A 24,169-nucleotide genomic window follows, 5' to 3' on the forward strand; every position below is an offset into this window, starting at 1 on the left:
CTCGTTGTACAGCATAGTATTTGACCATTGATCCAATAGTTTGAATTGTGTTGATCATTGTAAAATATAAAATGGATTTGACAATCAAGTCAAAAAGTATTGGATTTCTATTGTCAAATTACAGGGCGAGTCCAATTCAAGTTTTTGGAATATCAGATTCTATAATACATTCAAGTATGCATATCACTATTATTATTACTATTTATATTATTACACGTTCAATTCCAGTAACACATTCCATCCGATTATACTGCAATCAAGCATTAGGAAGCCCTTTAGAATCATCTTCAAAATCAAAATCGAATGCGTCAAAATCAATTGGTTTGGACACTGTTAAACCATCTTTCGACGCATTCGATGAATCAAAAAAAGATTCATCTTTTTGATCATCAAGTGGCTTGACAGATTTGCTTGCAGCGGGTATACTTGCAATCCCTGTGTCAGACAAAACAATCCCTGCTCTCAGTAACCAAGTATATGTAAAAATATCCGGTTTCACTCCTCTTTGCAGCATATCATTAGCGACTTGAATTGCATTCGTTGCGTGTCCAGAATCAATACAGAAATGTATAACTCTGTTAAAAAATCGTGTCTTTAACTCGCATCCACTGTCTAGTGCCTCACGATACCACACCAGAGCATCATCCAGTCCTCCTCGTCGATAGTATCCCATGACAATCGATTCATGTAAAAGTGACGTAAAAGCAATCCCTTCTTTTTTGACAAGTTCAATTTGTCCTTCAAATGCTTCCCAGTTATTGATCAACGAGTATTGATTAAGAAATGCGGACCGTGCAATCAATGGTACATCAGATCCTTGTTCGTTGTAGATGGGCAGGTCTTTTAATACTTGATGCACCCGTAAAGCCTCGTCCATATGTCCCGTACTGGTATACAATTGGATCAACGTGATATAGGTATGACTGGTCGGATCAACACCCGATTTTTGCATATCGCGCAAAACAACATTGGTGTGAGCTACTTTGAGTTGTATGAGATGCGATTTAAGTAGAATGTTGAAAGAGTATATGTCCGGCTGAATGTCAGAATTAATCATGCGCTCATAAATCTTTTCTGCCTCGTTGTATTCACGATTATTAATGTGTGCATTCATAAGAGTATTGTATGAGGCTTCCGTCATGACAACATTGGCAGACATCATGCTATTAAACACTGCATTGGCTTGGTAAAGATCACCACAGAGACCGTATCCATGTATCATGATTGAATAGGACATCTCAGTGTAAGGTATTGCATGTTGCTCCATTTCTGACCATATTCGCTCTGCAGACTGCATGTCCAATCGAGTTCCATAGATAGATAGAGCAATGTGGTAAATGTTCTGATTGGGAGTACATGATGTACCGAGAAACTCTCGGTAATATTCAAGAGACTTGTTTGTGTCGCCAATGATATGGTATCCATCCATCAGTGTTCCATAAAACACAACATCTCGGTCAAATCCACACTGGTCGTATAGAGAAATAATTTCAGTTGCTCGATCCGTGTTCTTGCAAGAAAAGAATACTTTGAGCATTACCGTCAATGAAATGATATCCCACTTCATATCTTGTCGTGTCATGGCATCATACAGATCAATGACCTGATTATACTTGCCATAAATCATGAAATGGGTCAAGTAAAGTCCAACTGTCAATACAGAAGGTATGTATCCGGCTTTGCTAAGATCCACCATAATCCTATTAGCAATATCAATGGTGGTATTGGGATCAAACTTGGGAACCAAATGACGCTCATCTAATGGAATATCAATACGCGAGTATCGCTTGCCATGGAATGCAGCACGAAATTGAACAACAAGAATACCCCAAATCATGTTTTCAAATAGTTTTATAGACGGTTGATGATCCGAGTACCTGTATTGCTGATACAAGGTAAATGCTTCGTCAACCTTTTCAATGCGACACAATGCTCTGATACTATGTTCAACACATGAAATGTAAGGGTAACCGCCTTGTGCCATGTCAGAAATCAGCACTGATGCTCGTTCAACATCTCCTTGCCTTGCATATCCCAATGCCAAGCAATGATATAGGCTTTTGTTCCATTTCAGCGGTTTCTTTGGTATAATCGAACTGTCAAGCTTTTCTAATGTATTTTGATCCGAGATACTCATAAGTTGGCGAATCCAATCCTCAGCAAACGACGGACCATCGCAAAAAACATGGATTTTTAGCAGATGCCAGTAAATATCATCTTTCCATATGCCATTCGCATCATCTACGTGCAACCGTTTAATCAATAGTTTGTATAAAAAGACGCCTGAAGGATGATCGTGCAATGCTCTGAGTGAAAAATTGAATCTATCGAGTGTAAACACGACATTCGAGTGAATTAGATCCTGCACAAGAACTCGAGTTAGATTATGATGATTGAGTCGAGGTGAGCGAGCCAATGGAACGATCTGTAACAAACATTTGTATTCTTTCCAGTCGAGGTTGAGTGACTTGTCGTTACTGGTTATGTAGGCTTTGTCGTAGGCACTAGCGACTTGAAGCGCAGCAGATTGTCGTTTTTTTGCTGAAAGTGTGGTATAAATGTGCTCATACGTGGAAATAATATGTTGTAGATTTTTTAGTTCATGAGATTCAGAAACATTTAAATCTGCAGATGAATCCGGTCCAAACTCTTTGCTAAAATCATCTGGTGGAATATAATCTATTTTCAGGGTTAGAATGGTGAACAAAGTATAAACACTACACTATTGTTTTAAAACCATAGTATTTACTATTGTGAATTGATTGACTTACATGAACGCCTTGACATGGAAACAGAAGGCGATGATTTATTCTTAAATATGTCTGGTTTTAATCGAGATGCATCGTGCCATTCGAGTCTGTTGCCACAACTCTTGGAATGACAGTGAATCCGACTGAATTTTACATGATTGAAGCAACACAACTCGAGATTGCCTTTAAATGTATGACAACTGGCTGTATGTCTTGACCAAAAGAAACCTTTCATAGTCAGACGGGACACAACGAGTCCCAAGTGTTTGCTGGGTTTAATTAATGCACTGAATTCAGATTGTCGAGTTAATCCAATTGATGCAATCGATCCAGAACAAGACACTTTATCCATCACTGTATTGTATAGAAACACAGGACCATCTAGATCATATCTGGGTTGTAAAACATGATTAGAGCAAGACAAGAGACTGCTGGGTTGAACAGAAAAGTGATGGTTTAAAATGAGAGTTTGTTTTATAATAGTTTTCTGTGGACATCTATGTGGAACAGTTATATGAACCAGTTTTTTGGTTGTAATTGCTGTTCCAATTGCCATGTTTTTCAATGTGTTGTTGCGTTTCAACTGGTGCATTTTTCATTCATTTCAAATCGCGTCCTCAGGCTTTGCCTCGGATTTCTATCGACATTCAATCTCATCTCAGATTATAAAAAGACATTTTTAGATTTATAAAAAAACTGTTATTAAAAACAAAACAAATTCTTAAGGAAAACATAATGAAAGCTTGCATGAATGCATAAACTTAAAGTGAGGACAAACAATAGTTGTGGCTAGATGTGAATTGGGAACAGACAAAATTCCAAAAAACTTATTCTAGATGGGTCAAACTAAAAAGATTAAAAAGTTGGGAAAAGGTAAAAAGGATTATAAAGGCTTGAATAACCGTGGATCCTATTCAGGTCTGTATTATGGATATAAAAACTGTCTAAAACAAAAGAGGTCCGTCTCTTTAAAAGGAATTCAATACATACACCAAGACGACTACCCAGATCGTGACATTTCACCAACAATCATTGGTAATACTTGCGAAATCAATGAAAACCTTGATTGCGCATATACAGATTTTAGTCTGGCAACCAAATCCATGTGCTGCGGATCTTCACTAACGGGCTCAAACTCTAGGCATTGCGGTACTTGTGTTTCTGACGAATCAACGTCATTCACTTGAGCATCTTTTGAAACCATTGCATCTCCATCTGAATCTAATGTATCAAGATCAAAAAGCTCTTCGAGAGTAATTTCAGTGGATTTCTTGGTCTCCATTTTACCATAAGCCCTTGCTGTATTTGCTCCCGATTTACCTGCTGGTGCCAACAGACATGCTTGATATGCTTCCATAGTTTTGATCCGAAACACAAAACAAAGCGTAGGAAATTGTGACAAAAATTGACAAACAACCATAATACGTGGTCCAGATCCCTCAGGAAGTGGAACAACTCGAGTACCAAGAGCATATAGCTTTTGTAAATAAGACAATTCGGCCTGTAGAGTAGAAAATGTTTGAACCGGCATGTTGACTCCAGTCGTGTTGAAAACAGGAGTCACATCTACAGGATCATCTGTACCAAAAATAGCCAAACTAGGATCAACTGTATCCTCTGGTAGTATCTGCTGATGCTGCATCATATTCGAGGTAAAATTGCCTGTAGTAGAAAGAAGATCGTTTAGTGCATAAGCTACATTGTCACCAAGTGCTTCTACATTGGCGCCTGAACCCATCACATTCTCAGACTGTGCATGAGAGACTGGATCAGTATCTTCATCTTCGGGAATAGCAAGAAAATCCAAGACATCTAAATTGGCTTGCTCAGACTGAACAGTTTCAGCAGCCCCGCTATCCGCAGTAAATGAAGCCATTCCAGACATATTGTTCCCACTGGAAGATCCAAATCCACCATAGAAATGAGAACCATCCATAGGCTGTTGAGGTCGACACGCTTTTACGCGCCGACCATCACCATCGCCCAACGCATCCTTTGTATCCACTCCCTTTGCATTTTCTGAATCCAACTCTTCGCGACTCCGCTTTACTATGGTTTGAGATGGTAAAAAGGCTGACAGAGCATCTGTGCCAGATGTCATAGCAGTATCTGACAAAAGGGCTGCAGCTACATCAGAAGCATCTTTGGCATTTGCAATGGCTGCAGATCCGTGTGCTGGAGGCGACTCGTAATCCAAATTGAAAAACTCATCAAGTGATGCTTCATCATAATGTGTCATCTCGGAAGTAGCAGGCTTAGTAGATTGTCCAGCAACGCTACCCAAAGCAGTACCAGAAGACTGACCATTCGTATTCAACACAGAGCTACCATTGGAAAAATGATCTTTTGTAGTTCCATTAAGTGAAAATGAATCCGTCATGCCATCTATACCCCATGAAGCAGCCGTATTTTGCACAAATCCGTTCATATCAGAAACAGAAGACACATCAAACCCAGAACCATCTATGGCACGATTTGAATTGGCAAACGCTGGATTAGCAGAAGAAAGTCCCATGCTAGTCATACCAGGAATAGAAGCTGTGTTTTCAGACACCATGGAATGAGGTTGGTGCAGTGAAATCGATGCAGAGGTGGGAACCGAAGACACCATCCCCATAGAAGTACCAAAAGCATTCGTTGTCATGCCAGAACTCACACCAGATATTCCCAATAAATGTCTTTGAATGGCTTGTTGATCAAGAGCCTGAGTGGACGCAGCCATAGTCTTTTCTGCTCCTGCAGTCAATCCCATTTCGTGAGTCATGACTTGGCCTTGTGAAAGCAGTGCCAGCGTAGTGGAAGGAGACGTGGTTGCAAGCCCATTAGGAAGTGGACTGGCTGTAGTTACTGTAGCTGTAGTGTTCAAAGTACGCGTTGAAGCAGCCGCCAATGTGGTTCCAGTATTCAAGCCAGGTGTTGCCGCAGGAGTAGATGCAGTAGAAGATAGGTATGTAGAGCTAGAAAGTGTTCCAGACGTGGCTGTCGCGTTACCATGCCCACTAGATATAGCAGTTGACGCAAACGGAGTGGACGGAGCAGAAATGTTTGCACCAGATTTTGCTGCAGCTGCTTGTTCTTTCTTGGCTTGATCCTTTTTACTTCTGTTGCGAGGCTTTGGAGGAGGTTTAGTAGTTGTGGAAGTCGAAGCAACAGACTCAACAGCAGTAGTTGGTGTACTCTGTGCAACTTGAGGAGAAGAAGCACTAAAGACACGAGAAGTTGGACTATCATGGCCACCAAGAATTGGGTTAGGTGACATTTGCTGTTGCTGTTGCTGTTGAAGCATAAGCTGTTGCTGCATCTGCCATTGTTGCTTAAAAAGCTGCTGCTGATGCAGTTGTTGCTGTTGCTGTTGCTGAGCATTCCGTGAAGCATTGGCAAGCTGTGGTTGTTGCTGCTGTTTTTGTTGTTGTATCTGTTGCTGTTGAGCTTGAATCTGTTGCTGAAGCGCCAGTGTATTTCCACTTTGGGTTCGCATCATTTGCTGTATACCAGTAGGCTCTTGTGCTCGAGCAACAGGCGATTGATTAGCGGCATGGCGAAGCGCATCTTCATGCTGAGCTTGTAAAACTTTCATTTGTTGCAGAATCTGAGCTTGTTGACTAAGAACCACTTGTTTTCTGTTCTGAAGTAACATGAGCTGATCTGGGGCAATACCTCGTTGTTGATACGATCCTATAATATCCTCGCAGTGAATCAGTTGAGCCTGTAAATTATGGTACATTTGCTGAAGCTGACCTGCATGTATTTGCTGGGCAGTGGGTCCGTTGACCATACCAGTGGTGCCCGATGCTAGCGTGTTGGAATTACTCGGAGTAGCACTCATATTTATATTGGACTGACTCAAACGATTCTGTGCACCTCCAGCAGCAACTTGCGAAGCCATCATGGAGAGTCCATTCGTGGTAATACCGGTAGTACTTGGAGAGCTAGGCACAATATTGGGTGATACATGAGGTGACATTGACGTCAAGGAAGAGTTGTTGGATTGTCCTGTTTGTATACCAGAAGCAGCCTTGAGGTTTGTTGGTACAGCCGACATGGCAGTAGCAGAACCCATAGTGCCATTAGCATGTGTTCCTACAGCATTTTGCATGGAAGAGTTAAAATTCATCATATCTTGAGATAGTTGTTGAGCCTGTACATCTCCAAGTTTGTTTTCCTGTTGTTGAAGCTGTTGTTGCTGAAGTTGTTGTTGAAACTGTTGCTGCTGCATTATTTTTAAGTTTGCATTGGGTTGGGAAATGAGCATCTGCTGCTGTGACATGTTCCGAGCCTTTAGGGACTCGGTGTAGTGCAGAAAACGAAGCATATTTTGGTATAAATGAGAAAGGACTTCTACTCTGACAAAAAAGATTCCTTTATCCAAAACCTCGAGTTGCGCGCTGAGCATTTGTTTCTAAATGGATTAAAGCATTAAATAATGGCTAGACCAGTTATCTGTCATGTCAAACAAGAGACTATTAAAAAAACTCACCATTACAGAAAGTCGCTTGATTTTATCATGCTCATTTTCACCACCAAATGTAGCCAAATCATTAGCAATACTGTTAATCTTGAGATACATGGGAGTGATGTGCTGCATTGTTTCCATAATAATTTCCTTTTCTTGATCGCTGAGTTCACAAGGAGTATACTTTGCTCCCGATCCGTTGATGTAGCAGCCGTCTTGGTCCTGTTGAAGCGTATTACCTCGATTTGTAGCAGCATCATTGTTCATGCTAGCTAGAATCAACTGCAGTTGAGGACTGATTGGGATGTGTTGAGCAGACGACTTGGCAGACTGTGACATGTCAGCCCCTTGTATAAACGACTTGTCATCCAAAGACAAATCAGTCGTTGCGAAATTAGCCTCGACAGATTGTTGAGTGTCATGCTCTAGCTTGATAGGAGATTCGGCCATGGATCCGCTACGGAAAGGATGAGCCTCTGTAGTAGTCTGCGGCGTGTGCGGATGCATTCGAGGAGAAAAGGCAGAAGCAGGCAAGGAAGCAGACTGGGAAGTTGTAGATAGTGACATGGTAACGGGCATATTTTTTGCAGCGTTTGCACCCTTTGCGGCTGAAGCACCCATTTTAGTATTTTGAGCATTTCCACTTGAATTGGGATGGTTTGAATTCAGGGTAGTTGGGGACATTGAACCACCACCGACCGTAGCAGGACGTGGAGATCCAGCAGAAGCAGTACTATTTGGATGGGTAAATGAACCAGATGTGGAAGGTCCGCCAGGTTTTACGACGGGACTAGCAGATCTATTGGGTTGTATGGGTCTTGGAGACGAAGTTGTGATGGCAGATGGGGTGGTGACACCGCCCGAGTAGGAAGGAGAGCCAGGATTTGTAGAATTCTGAACTGCAGGCACAGTTCCTATAATATTGATAAAATAATTCAACAAGAATGAGTAAAGATCCATACAAACGCGACGCGTTTGTTCAAGCCAACATCAACTTGGTTGACATGACTTGAACATGACATTAAACTATACAATTCTTACCCTTGTTCTGTAACTGAGACATCCGCATACTAATTAATGACAAGTACTCATTTTTTGATGTTGCCTTGCTATACACATACCGCTCAATTTCCATTGTAATGGTATTGATACGCTCTCGAGTGCGTTGTTCGACAGGTAAAACTGCATGAACTGCAGTAGCTCTAGATGGGATGCATGTTGTGTAAGAATACAAAGTAATTGAATGAGTGATTCAAGGTACATATTAGAGAGGGATATTTTATGAGTTGATACAAGATGTACTAGTTAGCAAGAGTAACTTACATTTTTCTCAACGACTCAGATCGTTCTTCAGCAGTTAGATCACTTGGCCATTCAGCAGTGGAACCATTTTGGATCATTTGCAACTGTTGCAATTGCTGCAACTGCATCATTTGCTGATGTTGTAGTTTTTGTTGTTGTTGAGCCATTGCAGTATTGATTTTATTGTTTGCAGCGAGTTGCATGGCTTGTTGTTGCAGTTGCAGCAACTGCTGATGCTGCTGACCTGTCAAGGGATTTCCTTGTTGCTGTTTCATTTGCAAATGCATCAAGAGTTGTTGCTGTACCTGTTGAGGCGTAGGTTGATTCTGAGAAGGATGATTCAACGAGGTAGCGGGTGTCAAGGATTGATTTTGAAGTAACAACTGTTGTTGTTGCTGAGCCAATAACTGTTGTTGAGTCTGTTGCATTTGCTGATGTTGTTGAACAGTCAGTAATGGATTAGCAGCCTGAACTTGAGGAGTTGGTAGTTGAGGAGTCTGAGGAGGATTCAGAGCAGCAGCATGAGCAGATGGACTTGCAGCGCCAGAAACGGCACCGCCGTTAGCAATCGATGCTGTTGCGACAGTAGAAGTGCCAGGAATAGCAACATTATTAGCAGTAGATTGACTCATCTGAGTCAACTGCTGTAGTAAAGCATGCCTTTGTCGTTGTTGTTGTTGAATCAATTGCTGATTATGTTGTTGCTGTTGAGCAATCAACTGTTGTAAGAGAGCGGGATTACTAGCCAACTGTAACTGTTGTTGTTTCTGTTGATGCAAGACCATAGACTGTTGACGATTCTGTAACTGCAGTTGTTCCATATAATAAGCACTCTGTTGAGAAGTCAGACCGAGATTAGCCAGTTGTTGCTGTTGATGCTGCAACTGAAGTTGTTGCATTTGTTGTTGTTGCTGAGTGAGCATTGTAGTAGCGCCCGTCATGGCAGCAGAAGCAGAAGCAGCAGCAGCAGTACCAGCAGTCATAGCAGCAGCAGTACTAGCATTACCAGCAGTACTAACAGCACTAGGACCATCACTGGTTCTAGTGGTGGCAACAGCAGACAAAGTTCCCTCCACACCAACAGTAGTTGTACTGGACAAGACTCCACTTGCCCCTGGTGCGGTGGTTGCACCAGCAGCAGCAGCACCAGGAGTAGTGATGGTAGCAGCAACACCTTGCTGTAACTGAAGTTGTTGCATTTGCTGTTGTTGCAGTTGCTGTAGTTGCTGTTGCTGAAGCTGACCATTAACCAATCCTTGAACATTGCCCATATTCATGGACTGATGATGCTGTTGTAACATTTGCAATTGTTGTAACTGGTGTTGTTGCAACTGCTGTTGTTGCTGTTGCTGAAGGAACATCTGATACTGTTGTTGCTGATGTAAACTAGACTGTTTCTGTATTGGATTGTTACTAGCAGTAGTTGGTGTTGGATTGACTTGTTGTTGTTGTTGTTGTTGTTGCAGTTGCTGCAGTTGTAGTTGTTGTAGTTGTTGCTGTTGTAGAGGTTGTTGTACAAACCCCATTGTCGCATTACCCACTGTATTCATAGCATATGGGTTATTCATTGTATATGGCTTGAACCAAGTCGAAGGAATTCGATGGTCAATACTAATGATCAAGTAGTGAAATTGCCAATGCTTTAACTATTCAAATCTACTCGAATGATTTTTGTAGATTTAATAAAAACTTGAAACTCTTTAATAATAAAAACTGTTAAAACTCTTTTAAAAATTCCATCTTCAACAACTCATGTGCTAACGCTCTATCGTACGGATTCCATTCCAAACAACTTTCAAGAAAAGTTATGCCATTCTCATCCAACAAGTTACGCTTCTTTACACGTTCAACCAACGGGTGTCCATCATACTCGGAATACGTTTGTTCCGTACTTTGTGTACTGGTCAAACTCTCATCACTGTTATTCTCTCGTTTGCTTGAATGGGTCTCAAATCGTACTTGATTCAAATTCCGCTTCTCCATATACGTCTTGAAATACATACCAATCGTAAAATAAATCGAAAATACTCCTTCGCTCTCATTCCATGGTTGCTCCCCCATAATCATCTCATATAGGCAACATCCAACTCCCCACACATCTTCGGCTCCCGTCTCGTATGCAATATGTCCTAAAACTGCTTCAGGTGATGTATAGGCTGGAGTACCTGATATCTTCTTTTGATGTGAATCTGGACAACAGTGCTGGTGCAGTCTTGATGATCCCAAATCTGACACTCGACAATCTCCATCGTGCAAGAGCAGATTCTCGGGTTTAATATCGCTACAATATCACATTTTAGTCTGCAAATAAAACTAATGTTTAAACATGCAATCTATCAAATCAATCTTACCGATGAACTATTCCGTGATCATGAAGATACACTAATGCAGATACCAGTTGCTTGATCCACTTCTTCACTACCTTCATGTCCTTGATACCTGGCCGTGTCTCGTCTTTATAAATCTCCTTTCGCATATTTCCTCCATTGCAATAAAATGTATACACCTGCCCTTCGTTTTGAATCACCGTCCATCCAAGATATGGATTGATGTAGGGATGATCTAGTAATTTTAATACCTTTTGATAGAGTAAAAAGGTACGACGAATAGGAAGACCAATACCAACTGAATTAGGCAAATGAACTGCCTTGATTGCAAAGATGGGCTCTCCTTGATTGTTTTCTCCCAAAAATACTGAGCCTGATTGTCCTCGTCCAAGAAACTGTGCAAGTTGATATGAAGAATATTTACGAATAAAAGCCTCATCCTTTTCCTCCACTGGAATATCGATTTCTACTGGGTGAGTTGGCAGTGATGAACTATGCCTTGTAACAGGTCTCGTTGGTTTACTACAGGTTGTCAAGACAATCTGTGGTGTAGAATCCATTGATAATGTTGAAGACTCGGGCAATACAGGTGATGCCAGGTGCTGTTCTGGATCAACATTGTCAATCTGTTGTTGAACTGATAGAGGCAACTTGACTGCTGCCAAAGACTTGGAGTTGGATTCGAGTGAATCCTCAGTCATCTCCGAAGCAGCAGTCGACACTCGAGGTGCATCCTTGAGTGTCAGAATACGATGTGCTGCATCACAAAAGTTGATCAATGCCTCGTCAAGAGCATCACACTGTCTGTCCAAACTATCCACAGTAACCAATCCTGCTGACTGAAGTCGTTGACATCGATAGTCGTGTGCCTGTTCAAACAGGCTCTTGGCTTGCATGTCTTTGAACAACAGTACTCGAGCAGAATCTAACAATCCAAAACTCAACCTGATAATAATAATCGTCAAGTTTAAAGTGAACAAGACTTTAAATCAAGACATTCCAACTTGATCGAAAAGAATGTTTGATTTGCATGAACAACACTAATGTTCAAGTTGATTCATCTCAATCCATTAAATAAACTACATTTTACTCTAATATACTCAATTCAACTCTACTCATGTGTACACTATTATATAAATAGTTGAAAATGCATGACTGAAATATTGGAATATTTGAATCGCGCAAGAATAATCCATTAAACTGGTTCATATTTTATTACATTAAAGGTTTTGACAGTATATTTGATATTAAATCAAACAGCAAGTTCATCACCAACAGTGCGCAGTATGGCTGGTATGGCAGTCACGACTAACGAATCTGTACTGCTGTTTTCAGGACGTGGTAATAATGGAAGTACTTTGGTTGCAGACTCATGGCTGGTCCATGTAGACTCATCAAAAAAAACCATTTCATATGTATCGATTCCATTCGACTCTGCCAACCCACCATCACTATCCGATACTAAATCCAATTTACCAACTTTAAGAGATTCTCCTAGTGTCGTGTCTGATTCCAGTGGAAACATTGTCATGTTTGGTGGCAGATCTGGACTAGCAACATCACCCATCGATTCAAATATACATGTATTTTCTGGTAACTCGTGGATTGACTCGAAACAGTTTGTTCCTGGTCAGCCTGCCACAAGTATCAGTAATCCTGCTACTGGAACCACACCCGATGGATCTGATAGATCAAATACATCTGCCAACGGTACTGACCCTTCAAGTAATGGAACCAATACGAATGCTAATTCAGAACAGCCATCTTGGATCACAACCAACACCATCACCATTCTTGTAGTGTTGGCATGTTGTGCCGTGGCAGTAGCAGCTATATTTGGTGCAGTCTATGTATACCGCGCTCGTAAGCGTAATCAGCGAGCTTTGATTCCAATTCACCCGATAGTTGCTTTGGCTTCATCGCCTACGGATCCACCAAATGCGTATTCTTTTGAAAATCGACAATCTGAAACCTCATTGTCAAATATACACCATTCAGGACTAGAACAAAACACAACTGACGCTGGGTATACGCCATTAAAACGTCCTGATGTATATACGATTCCGACGCAATCTTTAATGGTGCCATTTGCCACTGCCATGCAAACTACTCGGCATAATGTCTATACACTTCCATATTTGATCACCCTTGATATGGTCTTTAATTTGAAAAGTTCTTTGTTAATTAATAAAGGTTTCAATTGTTTTAATGGGATTCTGTTTGTCAACTTTAAACGATTCCATAAATGCAATGTTTTAAATTCAGCTGATTCATATACACGAAAATTGGATTAGAAGCTGATCGGCTATCTGAATGCATCACGTTCACTAGGAATAGGCAGAAAAAGCAGTAGCCAATAGTTTCTGAATGCACATCATACTTTGATCTACTTTGGCAGTAATAAGCAACGACACAAGCCTAGTTTGAAATAACAACTGGCCACCGAGTCTCCATTGTTATCTCCAAACTACTGCTGAACAAGTAAATACGGATTTCATTCTGCATTGTTCACCAACTACAATGAGCATCAAGTGTAGATTTTGTTGATGTCAATACTCGAATGCAAAGGGCAATGACGGTGTTTTTGTTTAATAACGGTCAAATTGTTCATGGCGCAGTAGTTTGTTGACTAGTGCATGTTTCAGATTGAACGAATAAGGCGAAGTATGCACATCATGACATGTTTTGAAACCATAAAATACACTCAACAATGAGCATGTTTGAAATTCATTATTCTCGATAAACAATCAATTGTTGTTTCACTATTCATTTGATTGTTGGGAAACCCTGTAATTTTCATCTTCAAAACAATTGTACACTTTAATGCCATTTTACCTCTATTTCACTCAACTCAAATACACTATATTACTGCAGGATAAATTGTGGGCTCACAAATACTGCTGATACAATTATATATATATTATCATATACTTGACACTATTACTGGCATAATAGTTTTGTCGCTTTTACATTAAACACGGCGCAAATCACTCAATCTATACATCACAGCATACTGCGTTCAAACCTTAAATCCAAATGAAAACTAGCACCATCAGACAGCATTCGTTTATTGCGTCCAATTGGTTTTCAAATGTCTGGCAGGCCAGCACTGGATCGTTGTTTGACGCCCTGTTCATGCAAACCACCAAAAAAACTTCATGTGCCCGTTTATGCAATCACCAAGCTATTCTCCGCTTTATATGCTTTGCCATTTTCTTGACTTGTACAACTGTTTGTGCACAAGAAACTCTGCCCAGTATTCCTGCACCTACAAGATATGATGCCAGCTCGTTCATTTGGAAAGACTCGCTCGTTGTTTATGGTGGCATCGAGTCTTATGCACCGGGTAAAAACCCAACCTCTTCTATTATGATCTACAATTTTACTACTCATATCTGGAGTCAAGCTATTTCAAAAAAAACACCTTCAACCCCTGAATCACTGAGCTACAGCCCAGTTCTCGCCTCTCATACAAGTCACGTCATAACCAATGCAACTGCTTTGAATCTGTTTGGTGCACTGAATATTCCTACTGATACTTCTAGTACATGGCAGCCTGCATTGTCTGGTCTATCTGCTTTCGTATATAGGTTGGATCTGAACTCGATGGTTTTTGAGTTGTTTAAAACTGTGCCTGATATTGGTCAAACAGGTGCTCCGCAACCTAGGGCCAAACATGCCAGTGTGTGGGATGCTGCTAATGGTATTGTATGGGTCTTTGGAGGCTATTCGTCGTTTGGACCACTAAAAGACATGTGGGCACTTAAAGTCTCGACTGGTGTATGGACGCAAATGCCAGATTCACCCAAAATCGGGACAGTTGGTTCCTCCATGGTTTTAATCGGATCCAACATTCTTCTTGGTTGTGGAAGTCAAGGGCCTGATGACACTGCCACAAACTCGTTTTTTTTATTCGACACCATTGCACATGTGGTAAGTGCTATCTGTATATATTGTTATATTACTATTGATCTACACACCAACAATTTTGTTTCAATCTAGTGGACCAATCTTGTCAGCACAGGTCCATCACCAACAGTGCGCAGTATGGCTGGTATGGCAGTCACGACTAACGAATCTGTACTACTGTTTTCAGGACGTGGTAATAATGGAAGTACTTTGGTTGCAGACTCATGGCTGGTCCATGTAGACTCATCAAAAAAAACCATTTCATATGTATCGATTCCATTCGACTCTGCCAACCCACCATCACTATCCGATACTAAATCCAATTTACCAACTTTAAGAGATTCTCCTAGTGTCGTGTCTGATTCCAGTGGAAACATTGTCATGTTTGGTGGCAGATCTGGACTAGCAACATCACCCATCGATTCAAATATACATGTATTTTCTGGTAATTCGTGGATTGACTCGAAACAGTTTGTTCCTGGTCAGCCTGCCACAAGTATCAGTAATCCTGCTACTGGAACCACACCCGATGGATCTGATAGATCAAATACATCTGCCAACGGTACTGACCCTTCAAGTAATGGAACCAATACGAATGCTAATTCAGAACAGCCATCTTGGATCACAACCAACACCATCACCATTCTTGTAGTGTTGGCCTGTTGTGCCGTGGCAGTAGCAGCTATATTTGGTGCAGTCTATGTATACCGCGCTCGTAAGCGTAATCAGCGAGCTTTGATTCCAATTCACCCGATAGTTGCTTTGGCACCATCGCCTACGGATCCACCAAATGCGTATTCTTTTGAAAATCGACAATCTGAAACCTCATTGTCGAATATACACCATTCAGGACTAGAACAAAACACAACTGACGCTGGGTATACGCCATTAAAACGTCCTGATGTATATACGATTCCGACGCAATCTTTAATGGTGCCATTTGCCACTGCCATGCAAACTACTCGACAGAATAGTGATCGCACTTTGCTTGACCCAAACATTCAAAGTATAGTGCCTGTATCACCCATTGCACCAGCTGAATATGGTAACATGCCGCGACCCCAACATCCATCTGTAGCTGCACTCAGTAATCGTCCAGATATACGCAATAGCGGTGCATGGAGTATTCCAGTTGTTTCTGGAAACGATCAAGTAGGCAATATGAGATCTTTCCCATCAGTACCCAAAACCGAAACACTCGACTCTACGATGGATTCATCAAACCAGTTTGGATCCAACTACATGTCTCAACTCTATGCTCAGCAACCTGAGCCGTATGTGCCATCCACATTTTCAACAACACCATCCAACTCTTCGTCATCTTTGGTCAACTCAGCATTTGGACGCCAGCTTAGTGTATCCAACCCATCTATATCAGCTAAACATGACTTGCTACAGCCAGTCAGTAGCAGCCAATCTTCATTTGCTCTTGATGCAGATCAGCAACTGCAATACCAATATTCAAGCGACGAGGATGAATCTGAGGAACCCCCCAAATCGCTTCGCTCACACCAATAGTAATGTGTTGTATCAATCATTGATGGTTTAGGTATAATTTTTATTTTTTAAAGCCGTATCCATGTCAAATGGAATACTTTTCTGTAGTTATTACCTAGTTTGCTTTGGAATAGAAAATGACTGGCATTTGTCTTGCTGCTACAAATTGTCTTTAATTGTCATTCCCGATTCTTTAGCAATGTCTATTATATGATGCTCAACATCAAACAATAGTTTTGAACTGGCTGTATACTGTAGGATCTTCAGATCCATCCATTTCAAATCAGATATTGAACTCGACTGTTTTGGTGTTGTCAATAAAATCCTGTACAAACTCATTTCTATTGAAAACTGTACGTTCTAGTTCAACCTATCTCAGGAATGTAACTATACATGCTAATCATCCAATGTTTGATTTGGATAAAAGGAGAATGAGATTCACTGGAACTGTAATGCGAGCACAACTTTCTATATAAAAATGAGTTGGCCAGTGCACTTTGTCAGCACAATATTCAGTAAATCTGATGAGAATCATCGTTTTGAGATGGTTATGCACTTGGTATTCTTAGTGTTTCATTTTATATGAGTACAGCTGTAATACATTGTAGATAGGCAACTACAAGCATGATGCCGAATCCAGATTCAACAACTCATATCGCTTGTTCAGCGAGATAATGCATAGTTATTCAAAGGATTTGCTCATTAGAATAGCTGTACATATGGCCAATGACAGTTGCTATCTTGTGTTGGCATTGGATTGCTACAGTCTTCAAGTGGTGATCAACTGTCTTGGTATTGAATGGTAGTACAAAAGTGTCCCTCCCTCCACCATCAACACAGACTACTACACAGCTTCTATTCAACCCAAAAATATTTGGATGCTGAAAAATTGTAGACTTACTACTATGGCAGCAACAACCGCCCTCACACCAACACACTGTCGCTGCTCATAAAGAATCTCCCTTCTAAAGCATATCATCACAAGGGATGATTGCCTTGTACATCTCAAGAACTCTGCTACATGTAGTAGGCTAAAGGTCATATATTCTTATCTTTCCTAGCCGATTTAAAAAGTTTATCGAAACCATACAGCAAGACAACCCAAATCTACTTCAAGCTGGCAAAATGACATTGCAAACAGCTACCAAATCCACTGATTATTATCCGTGCCCGTTCAGCATCTATAGATCTCAAAATCAATTGTGCTCATATTGGCGATTTAATAGCATTCGTACAGTGTGTATGTTTTACTCATTCTTGTTTTTAATCCTCATCGCACCTGTTCAATCCATCTCCAGCGATAGCACAAGTCAAACACCAGTACGATACGAAGCCAGCACATTTTTATACAATAATACTTTAATGGTATATGGTGGAGCTGACAAGATAGCCAAAAAAATGAAGCTCATATCCTCAATTCTGAGCTACAATTTCAATACAAAAACTTGGTCCACTATCAAGCTGGACACTGTAAAAAGATCATCGTCGCCTATAGCATCTCATACTACACATGTCATTTCACCTACTACGGCTTTAAGCTTGTTTGGTATGACGGGCGGTCTTCCCGACACAGATGGGAAATGGGCTCCGTGGAAAACGCGATATTCTCGACATGTCTACACAATGGATTTGACTGGCATGAACTCAAAGGTATTTAATACCATTCCAAAAATAGGCCAACGTGGTGCACCTTCAACTAGAGCCAGGCATGCAAGCGTATGGGATGCTTCTACTAAAACCGTTTGGGTGTTTGGCGGATATACTAAGAAAGGACCAGTAACAGATCTATGGGCCCTAGATGTCGAATCTAAAAGATGGACTCGTATGCAGGACCCTCCCAATATATTTGGTACACAGAATAAGATTGGTTCAGTCGGATCGTCCATGGTATTTTTGGGAAAAGACTTGATTATAAGTGGTGGCAGTCATGGATCTCCAAAATCTGCTACAAACAACTTTCATGTGTTTGATACGGTCGCTCGTACTGTAAGTTTAGTTTGGCTTGCTTCTACTTGAAATATCAACATTCTAACTTTTTGCATATCTTTTATTTGCTGTATATGAATCAGTGGTCTACACCCACCATCATTGGACCATCTCCATCTCCACGAAGTCTAGGCGGAATAGCTGCTACATCCAACAAGACATTCATCTTGTTTTCTGGACAAGGCGGCTACGACATTCCTGCCACGGATTCATACACGGGTGAATACGATGCCAGCCAAAAATCGTTGCGTTTCAATTTACTACAACCTCAACCAAATGATGCCGAGTCATCATCAAATGAACCCATTTATCCAGCACCACGAGATTCGTTTGGAATGACTGCAGACTCGAGCGGAAACGTAATCATGTTTGGTGGGCGTGCCAACAATCGTCTGTTTATAGATATCCCAACAGTGTCAATATTTTCTGGTACGCGATGGATACCTGTGTCAACCTTTACACCAGGACAGCCAGCCTTGCCTACTCATCCTACAGATACTTTGACTGTAGAACCACCTTCCAATTTCACCGTCATATTGACTTCACCAAACAACAATCAAACTAATACAAAAACACCAAACACCCAGCCACCACAGCAGTCAAAAGGCAGTTTGGCACCTGACATGGTTGCTATTATTATTGCCATCTGTGCATGCATCATAGCTATTGTCAGCGTTTTTATATCTTTGTATACCGTGTTGGTTCTCGAGCCGGTACGACCAAGATTGGCAAAACCGCAATTGGCAACAGCTTATTGCCAAACCAATCATGTTGAAAATGAGATATGCACAGTGACTACACAATCGCCTTCACCGCCACCACCAGCCAATCTTTCTCATGGCATGATGGCTGCACCACTATCAATGATTTCTCCTCAAGGGCCAGTTGCACCTACTAGGATAGCTCCTCCCACTTTATTCAAAAACAATGAATCCGCGTTTCCAGCTCCAGCTCCAGCTCGTGCTTTGAACTCGGAATACAATCCCGACAGGTATCAAAGTATTACAAGCCATCTCGACCGTGAACAGATTATCCAAAAAAACATTTACAGTCTAAGACATTTTATTAGCAGTGCAGAAGCAGCTGCGCACACTGCTGGAATCATTGGAGAGTTGAGTGATGATGAATGCTCATATACAGCAGCCTTGGATACATGCGATCGGCCAAATAAGACCGAATTAGGTAAGAAATATGTTGAACTTGATACACGGTTGAAGCGTTCATCTGCGGTTACATTTGGTGCATACCATCCAACAGAAGCATCTTTTTCTGAAGCGAGTCCATCCATTCAAGAAAGCAATTTGGTTAGTATTTAAACTACTGGGTGGATAGAGATGGGTCTAATGTGCTGATTTACTAATCTTCATATGTGACATGGTTTTGCCTTGAATCTTAGGCATCTGAGCGATTGTCTTCTATTGGGATTCAACCACCAAATAAGCTAGCCATTCAAATACCTCAAGAGCATGTGCATCGTACACAACTTACAAGCAAATCATCGATTGTTTCTGTTGTTCCTACTATAACATGGACTGTTTCACCCACTACTACAATCCAGACCGAGGCAGCCAAGTCGGCTGCAAACCTGGCTCTGAAGGACACAACTCATGCACGCCAACCCGAAGATCCTGTTAGAACTGTTTTGACTGATACTGATACTGCTGATACCAAGCCAACACCCAATCAGCAGACTACCGAGCATGCATAAGTGTATATACATATTCTATTTAAACTATGTTGAGGTATTTTCGATGCCCATCAACACCAATAGCTGCTTCAGTCCATTCAAATAAATGTGTTATAAAGTGTTGCTCAACAAGCACATGATCCTCTAGATATGTATTGTACGGAGTGGATGGAGTGGATGGATTCATTTGCCAAGCATGGTCCAATGCCACAACTCTTGCAGTTTGAATAGATATTGCCAACTGTGCAGAACAATGGTTTCAAAATGCAGGCTAAATCACTACCAAAAGCTCAATAATATATTTGAATCAGCCTCGTTGATTACAGCTGTATTCATATAAAATACAAACCAAGAATCAACGTACAATAACAGTCTTGTGAATCATGATTTCCACAGATGTACTGAATAATATGCTTTCTGGACTCTACTCCACTCGTATGCTTATGTTTGGATAGTATACAACACATGTGTCAAGTAAACAGGGTTAGTTCAAAGCTATAGTTTAATCGTGTGCATTGTATGATGGATATTGTGTTGATCAAAGAATTGAGAGTACCAATTGGATAAACAATACAATTGATTCGTGGTAGGAATGCGCAACGGGTATTTCATCATTGTTTATTCCGAAGCATAATAGAGATGGTCTGCAAGATACATGTTTTATGTCACGTAAATACGGCTGTAATTCCAGCCGAATTTCATCTGCATAATGCATAAGTGGTTTGTCAGGACAGGTCTCTAGAGTATACTCGGATCCGCCAATTATTTTTTAAACATTACACCTGTAAAAGCATATTCAGCATAAACTGATACAGGATAGGCTTCACCCTTCAATGTAGTTATCGATCAGCTGGTGATAAGCCGCAAGTTGCTTATTGCTGTGCTATTGATGCAGTCGCTCACAAAGAGCCGCGGGCTTGAGTTGCTTATACGTATTGCCGTTTGAACATATATTCGAGGAGTCGACCCATTATTTGCCATTTCACATCAACTTGACTAATTATTCAACTTGCACACATTCAACCATATATTTCAAAATCAAAGTCGAGATCCCGTATCTTTGGCATTCTTATTGAATCGCTACTGCAATTTAACTTTGCAACAATTATTTAAAAGTTTGGCAACTACGAGTTTTGGAGCAATCTTTGGTCAGCTCAATGGAGTCCAATAGTCAAAACTGGGCAGCCAAAACATGGAATACGTTGACAATCCGATTGAAGCATTGCAAAATCAAGCCTGTCAAACTAGGTCGTCCCCTATCTGAGCTATCCGACTTCAAGCCACTTGGACGTCCATCATCCAAGGCCTCTTCCCGTCCCAATAGGTATGATATGGTTTTTTTTCATTCATCCCCTTCAGCCCTGCATTACTGTTTAGCTATCAGTGGTCTGTTGTGATTTTGGAAAACTTTTGCACTTGTATGGCATTCAACACCTGTCAATTTTTTTGAACAGTGTGATATTCCAAAACAGTAGTGCATTGGAAACCTGACTCATCCATTACAATTCAGATATTGGGTTGGACTGTTCTGTATGGGATTTACTTGAACTGTAATGTGAGCATTCGCTCGTACAGAATGAGCAAATACCAGTCAATTAGAGCTTCAAGGGCATACTGACGAGTGAATTGGATGTGAATTATCACGAGATTGGCTGTATTGCACTCTTATTTTACATGAATACGGCTGTAATGCTGTCCTACAAGTACAGTTGTAAATTAATCCAGCCACTACTGCACATCTCCCTTTCAACCCGCACTTTACATGTGATTTGCACGCCAATTCCATAAATCACATGTAATTATTCCAATTCAGTGCCAGATTCCTGTGGTCTCGTTTATCAGGGAATCAATTGTTGTACCCCGGGTCGTTTATAATGGCATGGGTCGATTCCATTATTAACCACAAGACTAATTGCTATTTGCTTTGAATATATTCAATATACAAGTCGCGCGGAACCTAAATTATATGAGCTGGCGGGATCCAACGACTCTGGAGCCATGATCAACATCATTTCAAATGATAGTATCAAAGTAAAACGTACATCTGATACAAAAGCATCAAAGTCGCAACAGGCCGAATTGTCTGCTTCTTCTACCTCGGCGTGTCTTGTTTTACCCGTGAGTCTACCTCCATCTGTTGTTGTAACTTCTCCGTCTTCAGTCATGTTGCACACAAAACCCTCCATGAATACGTCGCATCAGAATCCACAAGTAACAACAGCGTTGTGGAAGAATCAGCCTATTCAGCAGCAGTCTCATCTCTTACAGCCGCCTAAAAAAAGGCGATCACGACGGGAAAAGAACAAGCGTCAATCTCGAAAGATACAGGCTATAGAACAACAGGTTGCTTCCAATACCGAGACCCAACAGCAATCTGCTTCATTGAAAATGTCAACTAAAAAGGCGAATTTAAGAATGGAAAGAATGCCTGTTATGCTGTTGGATACTGGGAAACCTATGCCGCCTATGCATGTTATCTCGGTAGAGGATAGTCTTATTCGTAAGGTGTCGATAAGATTGGCATCAGTGGAGAGCTTAAAGCCTGTCCAAGCATCCACTTTTTTCAAAAGTGCTTATTGTTGTGTGGATACCAATGTACGTCATGATCAGACTGGATCAGTCACACCACTGAATACTAGTACAAGTGTTCCAGAAAAGAATACCTTGGCTTCCAATGCTTTATCAACTATGGATTCATCAGAGCCATCTACTCCACCAGTTGTATCGGACACTCAAAAGGTTGACTCAACATCTGTTGTTCCTAAACGCAAATGGGAACTCAAAATGGGTCGTCCAATTGTGTCTTCCAATGCTGATGGGTTTAGCTGGGCTGCTGTTCAGGTTAAACAGGTTTGTCACCAAGATTCAACATCACAAAGCATTCGACATACCAGTCAACAGAATCAAGCTGCTTTACATCGTCCCTTGCCACCCCTTCCCATAAACTTGACAGATAATTTAAATTCGACCGAACCCATTACACAGACCTCTGACATGGTGACCAGCACCACTACGAAGCTGACAGAATCGCGTAATAGAGCTAGTTTGGAAGGGTTTTATGAGGATGTGATGAAAGGTGAAATGTCTTTTCGTTCTATTGCTTACAAATGGATCAACAGCAGCCAAAACAGTCTTGTGGATTCTTCTGCAACTACGGAAACAACGTCCACTCAAGTTCTCATAGACCACGCAGCGAATACTAAAACCCGTACGAGTATAAGCAGCGATTGTGGAAAATGGAGCTTTCAGCGATCTGATGAAGTTGACGAAGATCAGGTAGATAGGCTATCACAGTTTAGTTTCGAACAGAGCGTGACATGTTGATCATCCAAGCTATTTTTACCACCAATCTACTATACACGCTCTGATTTTTCAAAACCGAGCTTAATAGTTTGATTTCTATTGTATATATTCGTAATTGCTTTTTTAAGTTATTGGAATATCTTGGATATTTTTTAGATTTTTTCATACTTTTATTTTATATCAAGTCGGGTTTTTAGTTTCAATCTTTGAATGACGACTCACGGCCGTATTCACAAAATGGAACACTTTTGTATTTATTTTGCAACGACTATCCTTTTTGCTTCATAATAAACAATAGTTAAATATTCATTGCGCTTTTTTGATGGATTGGCTCGAACATTCGATTCTTTCAGACGCAACGTCCATCATAGGCTGAGTGCGACTATACATGCCGATCACTGAAAGAACAATCGATTAAAGAATTTAAAAACACAATGTCCAGTGGATTTGATATAAACTGTTCCGTAGAATTGACTGTTTATTCTACTTTGACCCTTGTTAATTTACCAACTCAGATAGCAAATTGGTATTAAACTGCATCGTATTAGCAGTAAACTCGAGTTATCCATGCTAGCCTCGAATACTCGGAGAATCTCCACCCTGCAGTAACACTGCGTTTTTTTAATTTCATCATTTCAAATAAAACCATCGAGTTGATTTCAGAATTGTTTCAATTTACTAATATCTGAATGACATATATTAAAATTGTGCTGCATGGTCAAGTTTACGGCCCAATACGCTCCCCTGCAACATTAAAAAGTATATGCTTGATTCTTAAAGTTTCTCCTAGAGCGTCCCCCATATTACAGTCCATGGATCGTCCAGTAAAGATTGCTATTGCTGACCTTGATGCTTCAATTGATTGCGGATTTTATGAACTACTTGTGCATCCAGATGTGAAATACAACGAATCAATCGATGGTTCGCTGCTTGCTATTCATCATCCTGTACATCG

The 24,169-nt window shown here is 40.8% G+C and overlaps 7 protein-coding genes across 7 annotated transcripts; 5 read left to right on the forward strand and 2 right to left on the reverse strand.

Annotated features, from left to right (window-relative positions):
- Positions 1–256: 256 nt before the first annotated feature.
- Positions 257–2,787, reverse strand: BATDEDRAFT_92412 (uncharacterized protein; the record flags this gene model as incomplete). Its single annotated transcript, XM_006682662.1, has 2 exons — positions 257–2,679; positions 2,772–2,787. 2 exons carry the CDS (start codon positions 2,785–2,787, stop codon positions 257–259), a joined length of 2,439 nt encoding a protein of 812 aa, XP_006682725.1.
- A 7,446-nt stretch (positions 2,788–10,233) lies between these two features.
- BATDEDRAFT_5133 (uncharacterized protein) lies at positions 10,234–11,083 on the reverse strand (the record flags this gene model as incomplete). The annotated part of the gene is made up of 3 exons (XM_006682489.1): positions 10,234–10,338; positions 10,465–10,786; positions 10,857–11,083. Coding segments are annotated over 3 exons (654 nt in total), but the record flags the coding sequence as incomplete, so codon positions are not given.
- A 1,035-nt stretch (positions 11,084–12,118) lies between these two features.
- BATDEDRAFT_28248 (uncharacterized protein) lies at positions 12,119–13,126 on the forward strand (the record flags this gene model as incomplete). The annotated part of the gene is made up of 1 exon (XM_006682539.1): positions 12,119–13,126. The coding sequence occupies one exon, from the start codon at positions 12,119–12,121 to the stop codon at positions 13,124–13,126; it is 1,008 nt and encodes a 335-aa protein (XP_006682602.1).
- A 742-nt stretch (positions 13,127–13,868) lies between these two features.
- Positions 13,869–16,259, forward strand: BATDEDRAFT_28249 (uncharacterized protein; the record flags this gene model as incomplete). The annotated part of the gene is made up of 2 exons (XM_006682540.1): positions 13,869–14,765; positions 14,835–16,259. The coding sequence occupies 2 exons, from the start codon at positions 13,869–13,871 to the stop codon at positions 16,257–16,259; spliced, it is 2,322 nt and encodes a 773-aa protein (XP_006682603.1).
- Positions 16,260–17,363: 1,104 nt separating this feature from the next.
- BATDEDRAFT_28250 (uncharacterized protein) lies at positions 17,364–19,932 on the forward strand (the record flags this gene model as incomplete). Its single annotated transcript, XM_006682541.1, has 3 exons — positions 17,364–18,224; positions 18,308–19,528; positions 19,621–19,932. The coding sequence occupies 3 exons, from the start codon at positions 17,364–17,366 to the stop codon at positions 19,930–19,932; spliced, it is 2,394 nt and encodes a 797-aa protein (XP_006682604.1).
- A 1,136-nt stretch (positions 19,933–21,068) lies between these two features.
- On the forward strand, positions 21,069–21,402 carry BATDEDRAFT_92465 (uncharacterized protein; the record flags this gene model as incomplete). Its single annotated transcript, XM_006682617.1, has 2 exons — positions 21,069–21,235; positions 21,366–21,402. 2 exons carry the CDS (start codon positions 21,069–21,071, stop codon positions 21,400–21,402), a joined length of 204 nt encoding a protein of 67 aa, XP_006682680.1.
- Positions 21,403–21,909: 507 nt separating this feature from the next.
- On the forward strand, positions 21,910–23,523 carry BATDEDRAFT_92344 (uncharacterized protein; the record flags this gene model as incomplete). Its single annotated transcript, XM_006682618.1, has 1 exon — positions 21,910–23,523. One exon carries the CDS (start codon positions 21,910–21,912, stop codon positions 23,233–23,235), a length of 1,326 nt encoding a protein of 441 aa, XP_006682681.1. The 3' UTR covers positions 23,236–23,523.
- Between the last annotated feature and the right edge of the window lie 646 nt (positions 23,524–24,169).

This window comes from Batrachochytrium dendrobatidis (assembly GCF_000203795.2).
Source record: "Batrachochytrium dendrobatidis JAM81 unplaced genomic scaffold BATDEscaffold_17, whole genome shotgun sequence".
Taxonomy (NCBI): Eukaryota; Fungi; Chytridiomycota; class Chytridiomycetes; order Rhizophydiales; genus Batrachochytrium; species Batrachochytrium dendrobatidis.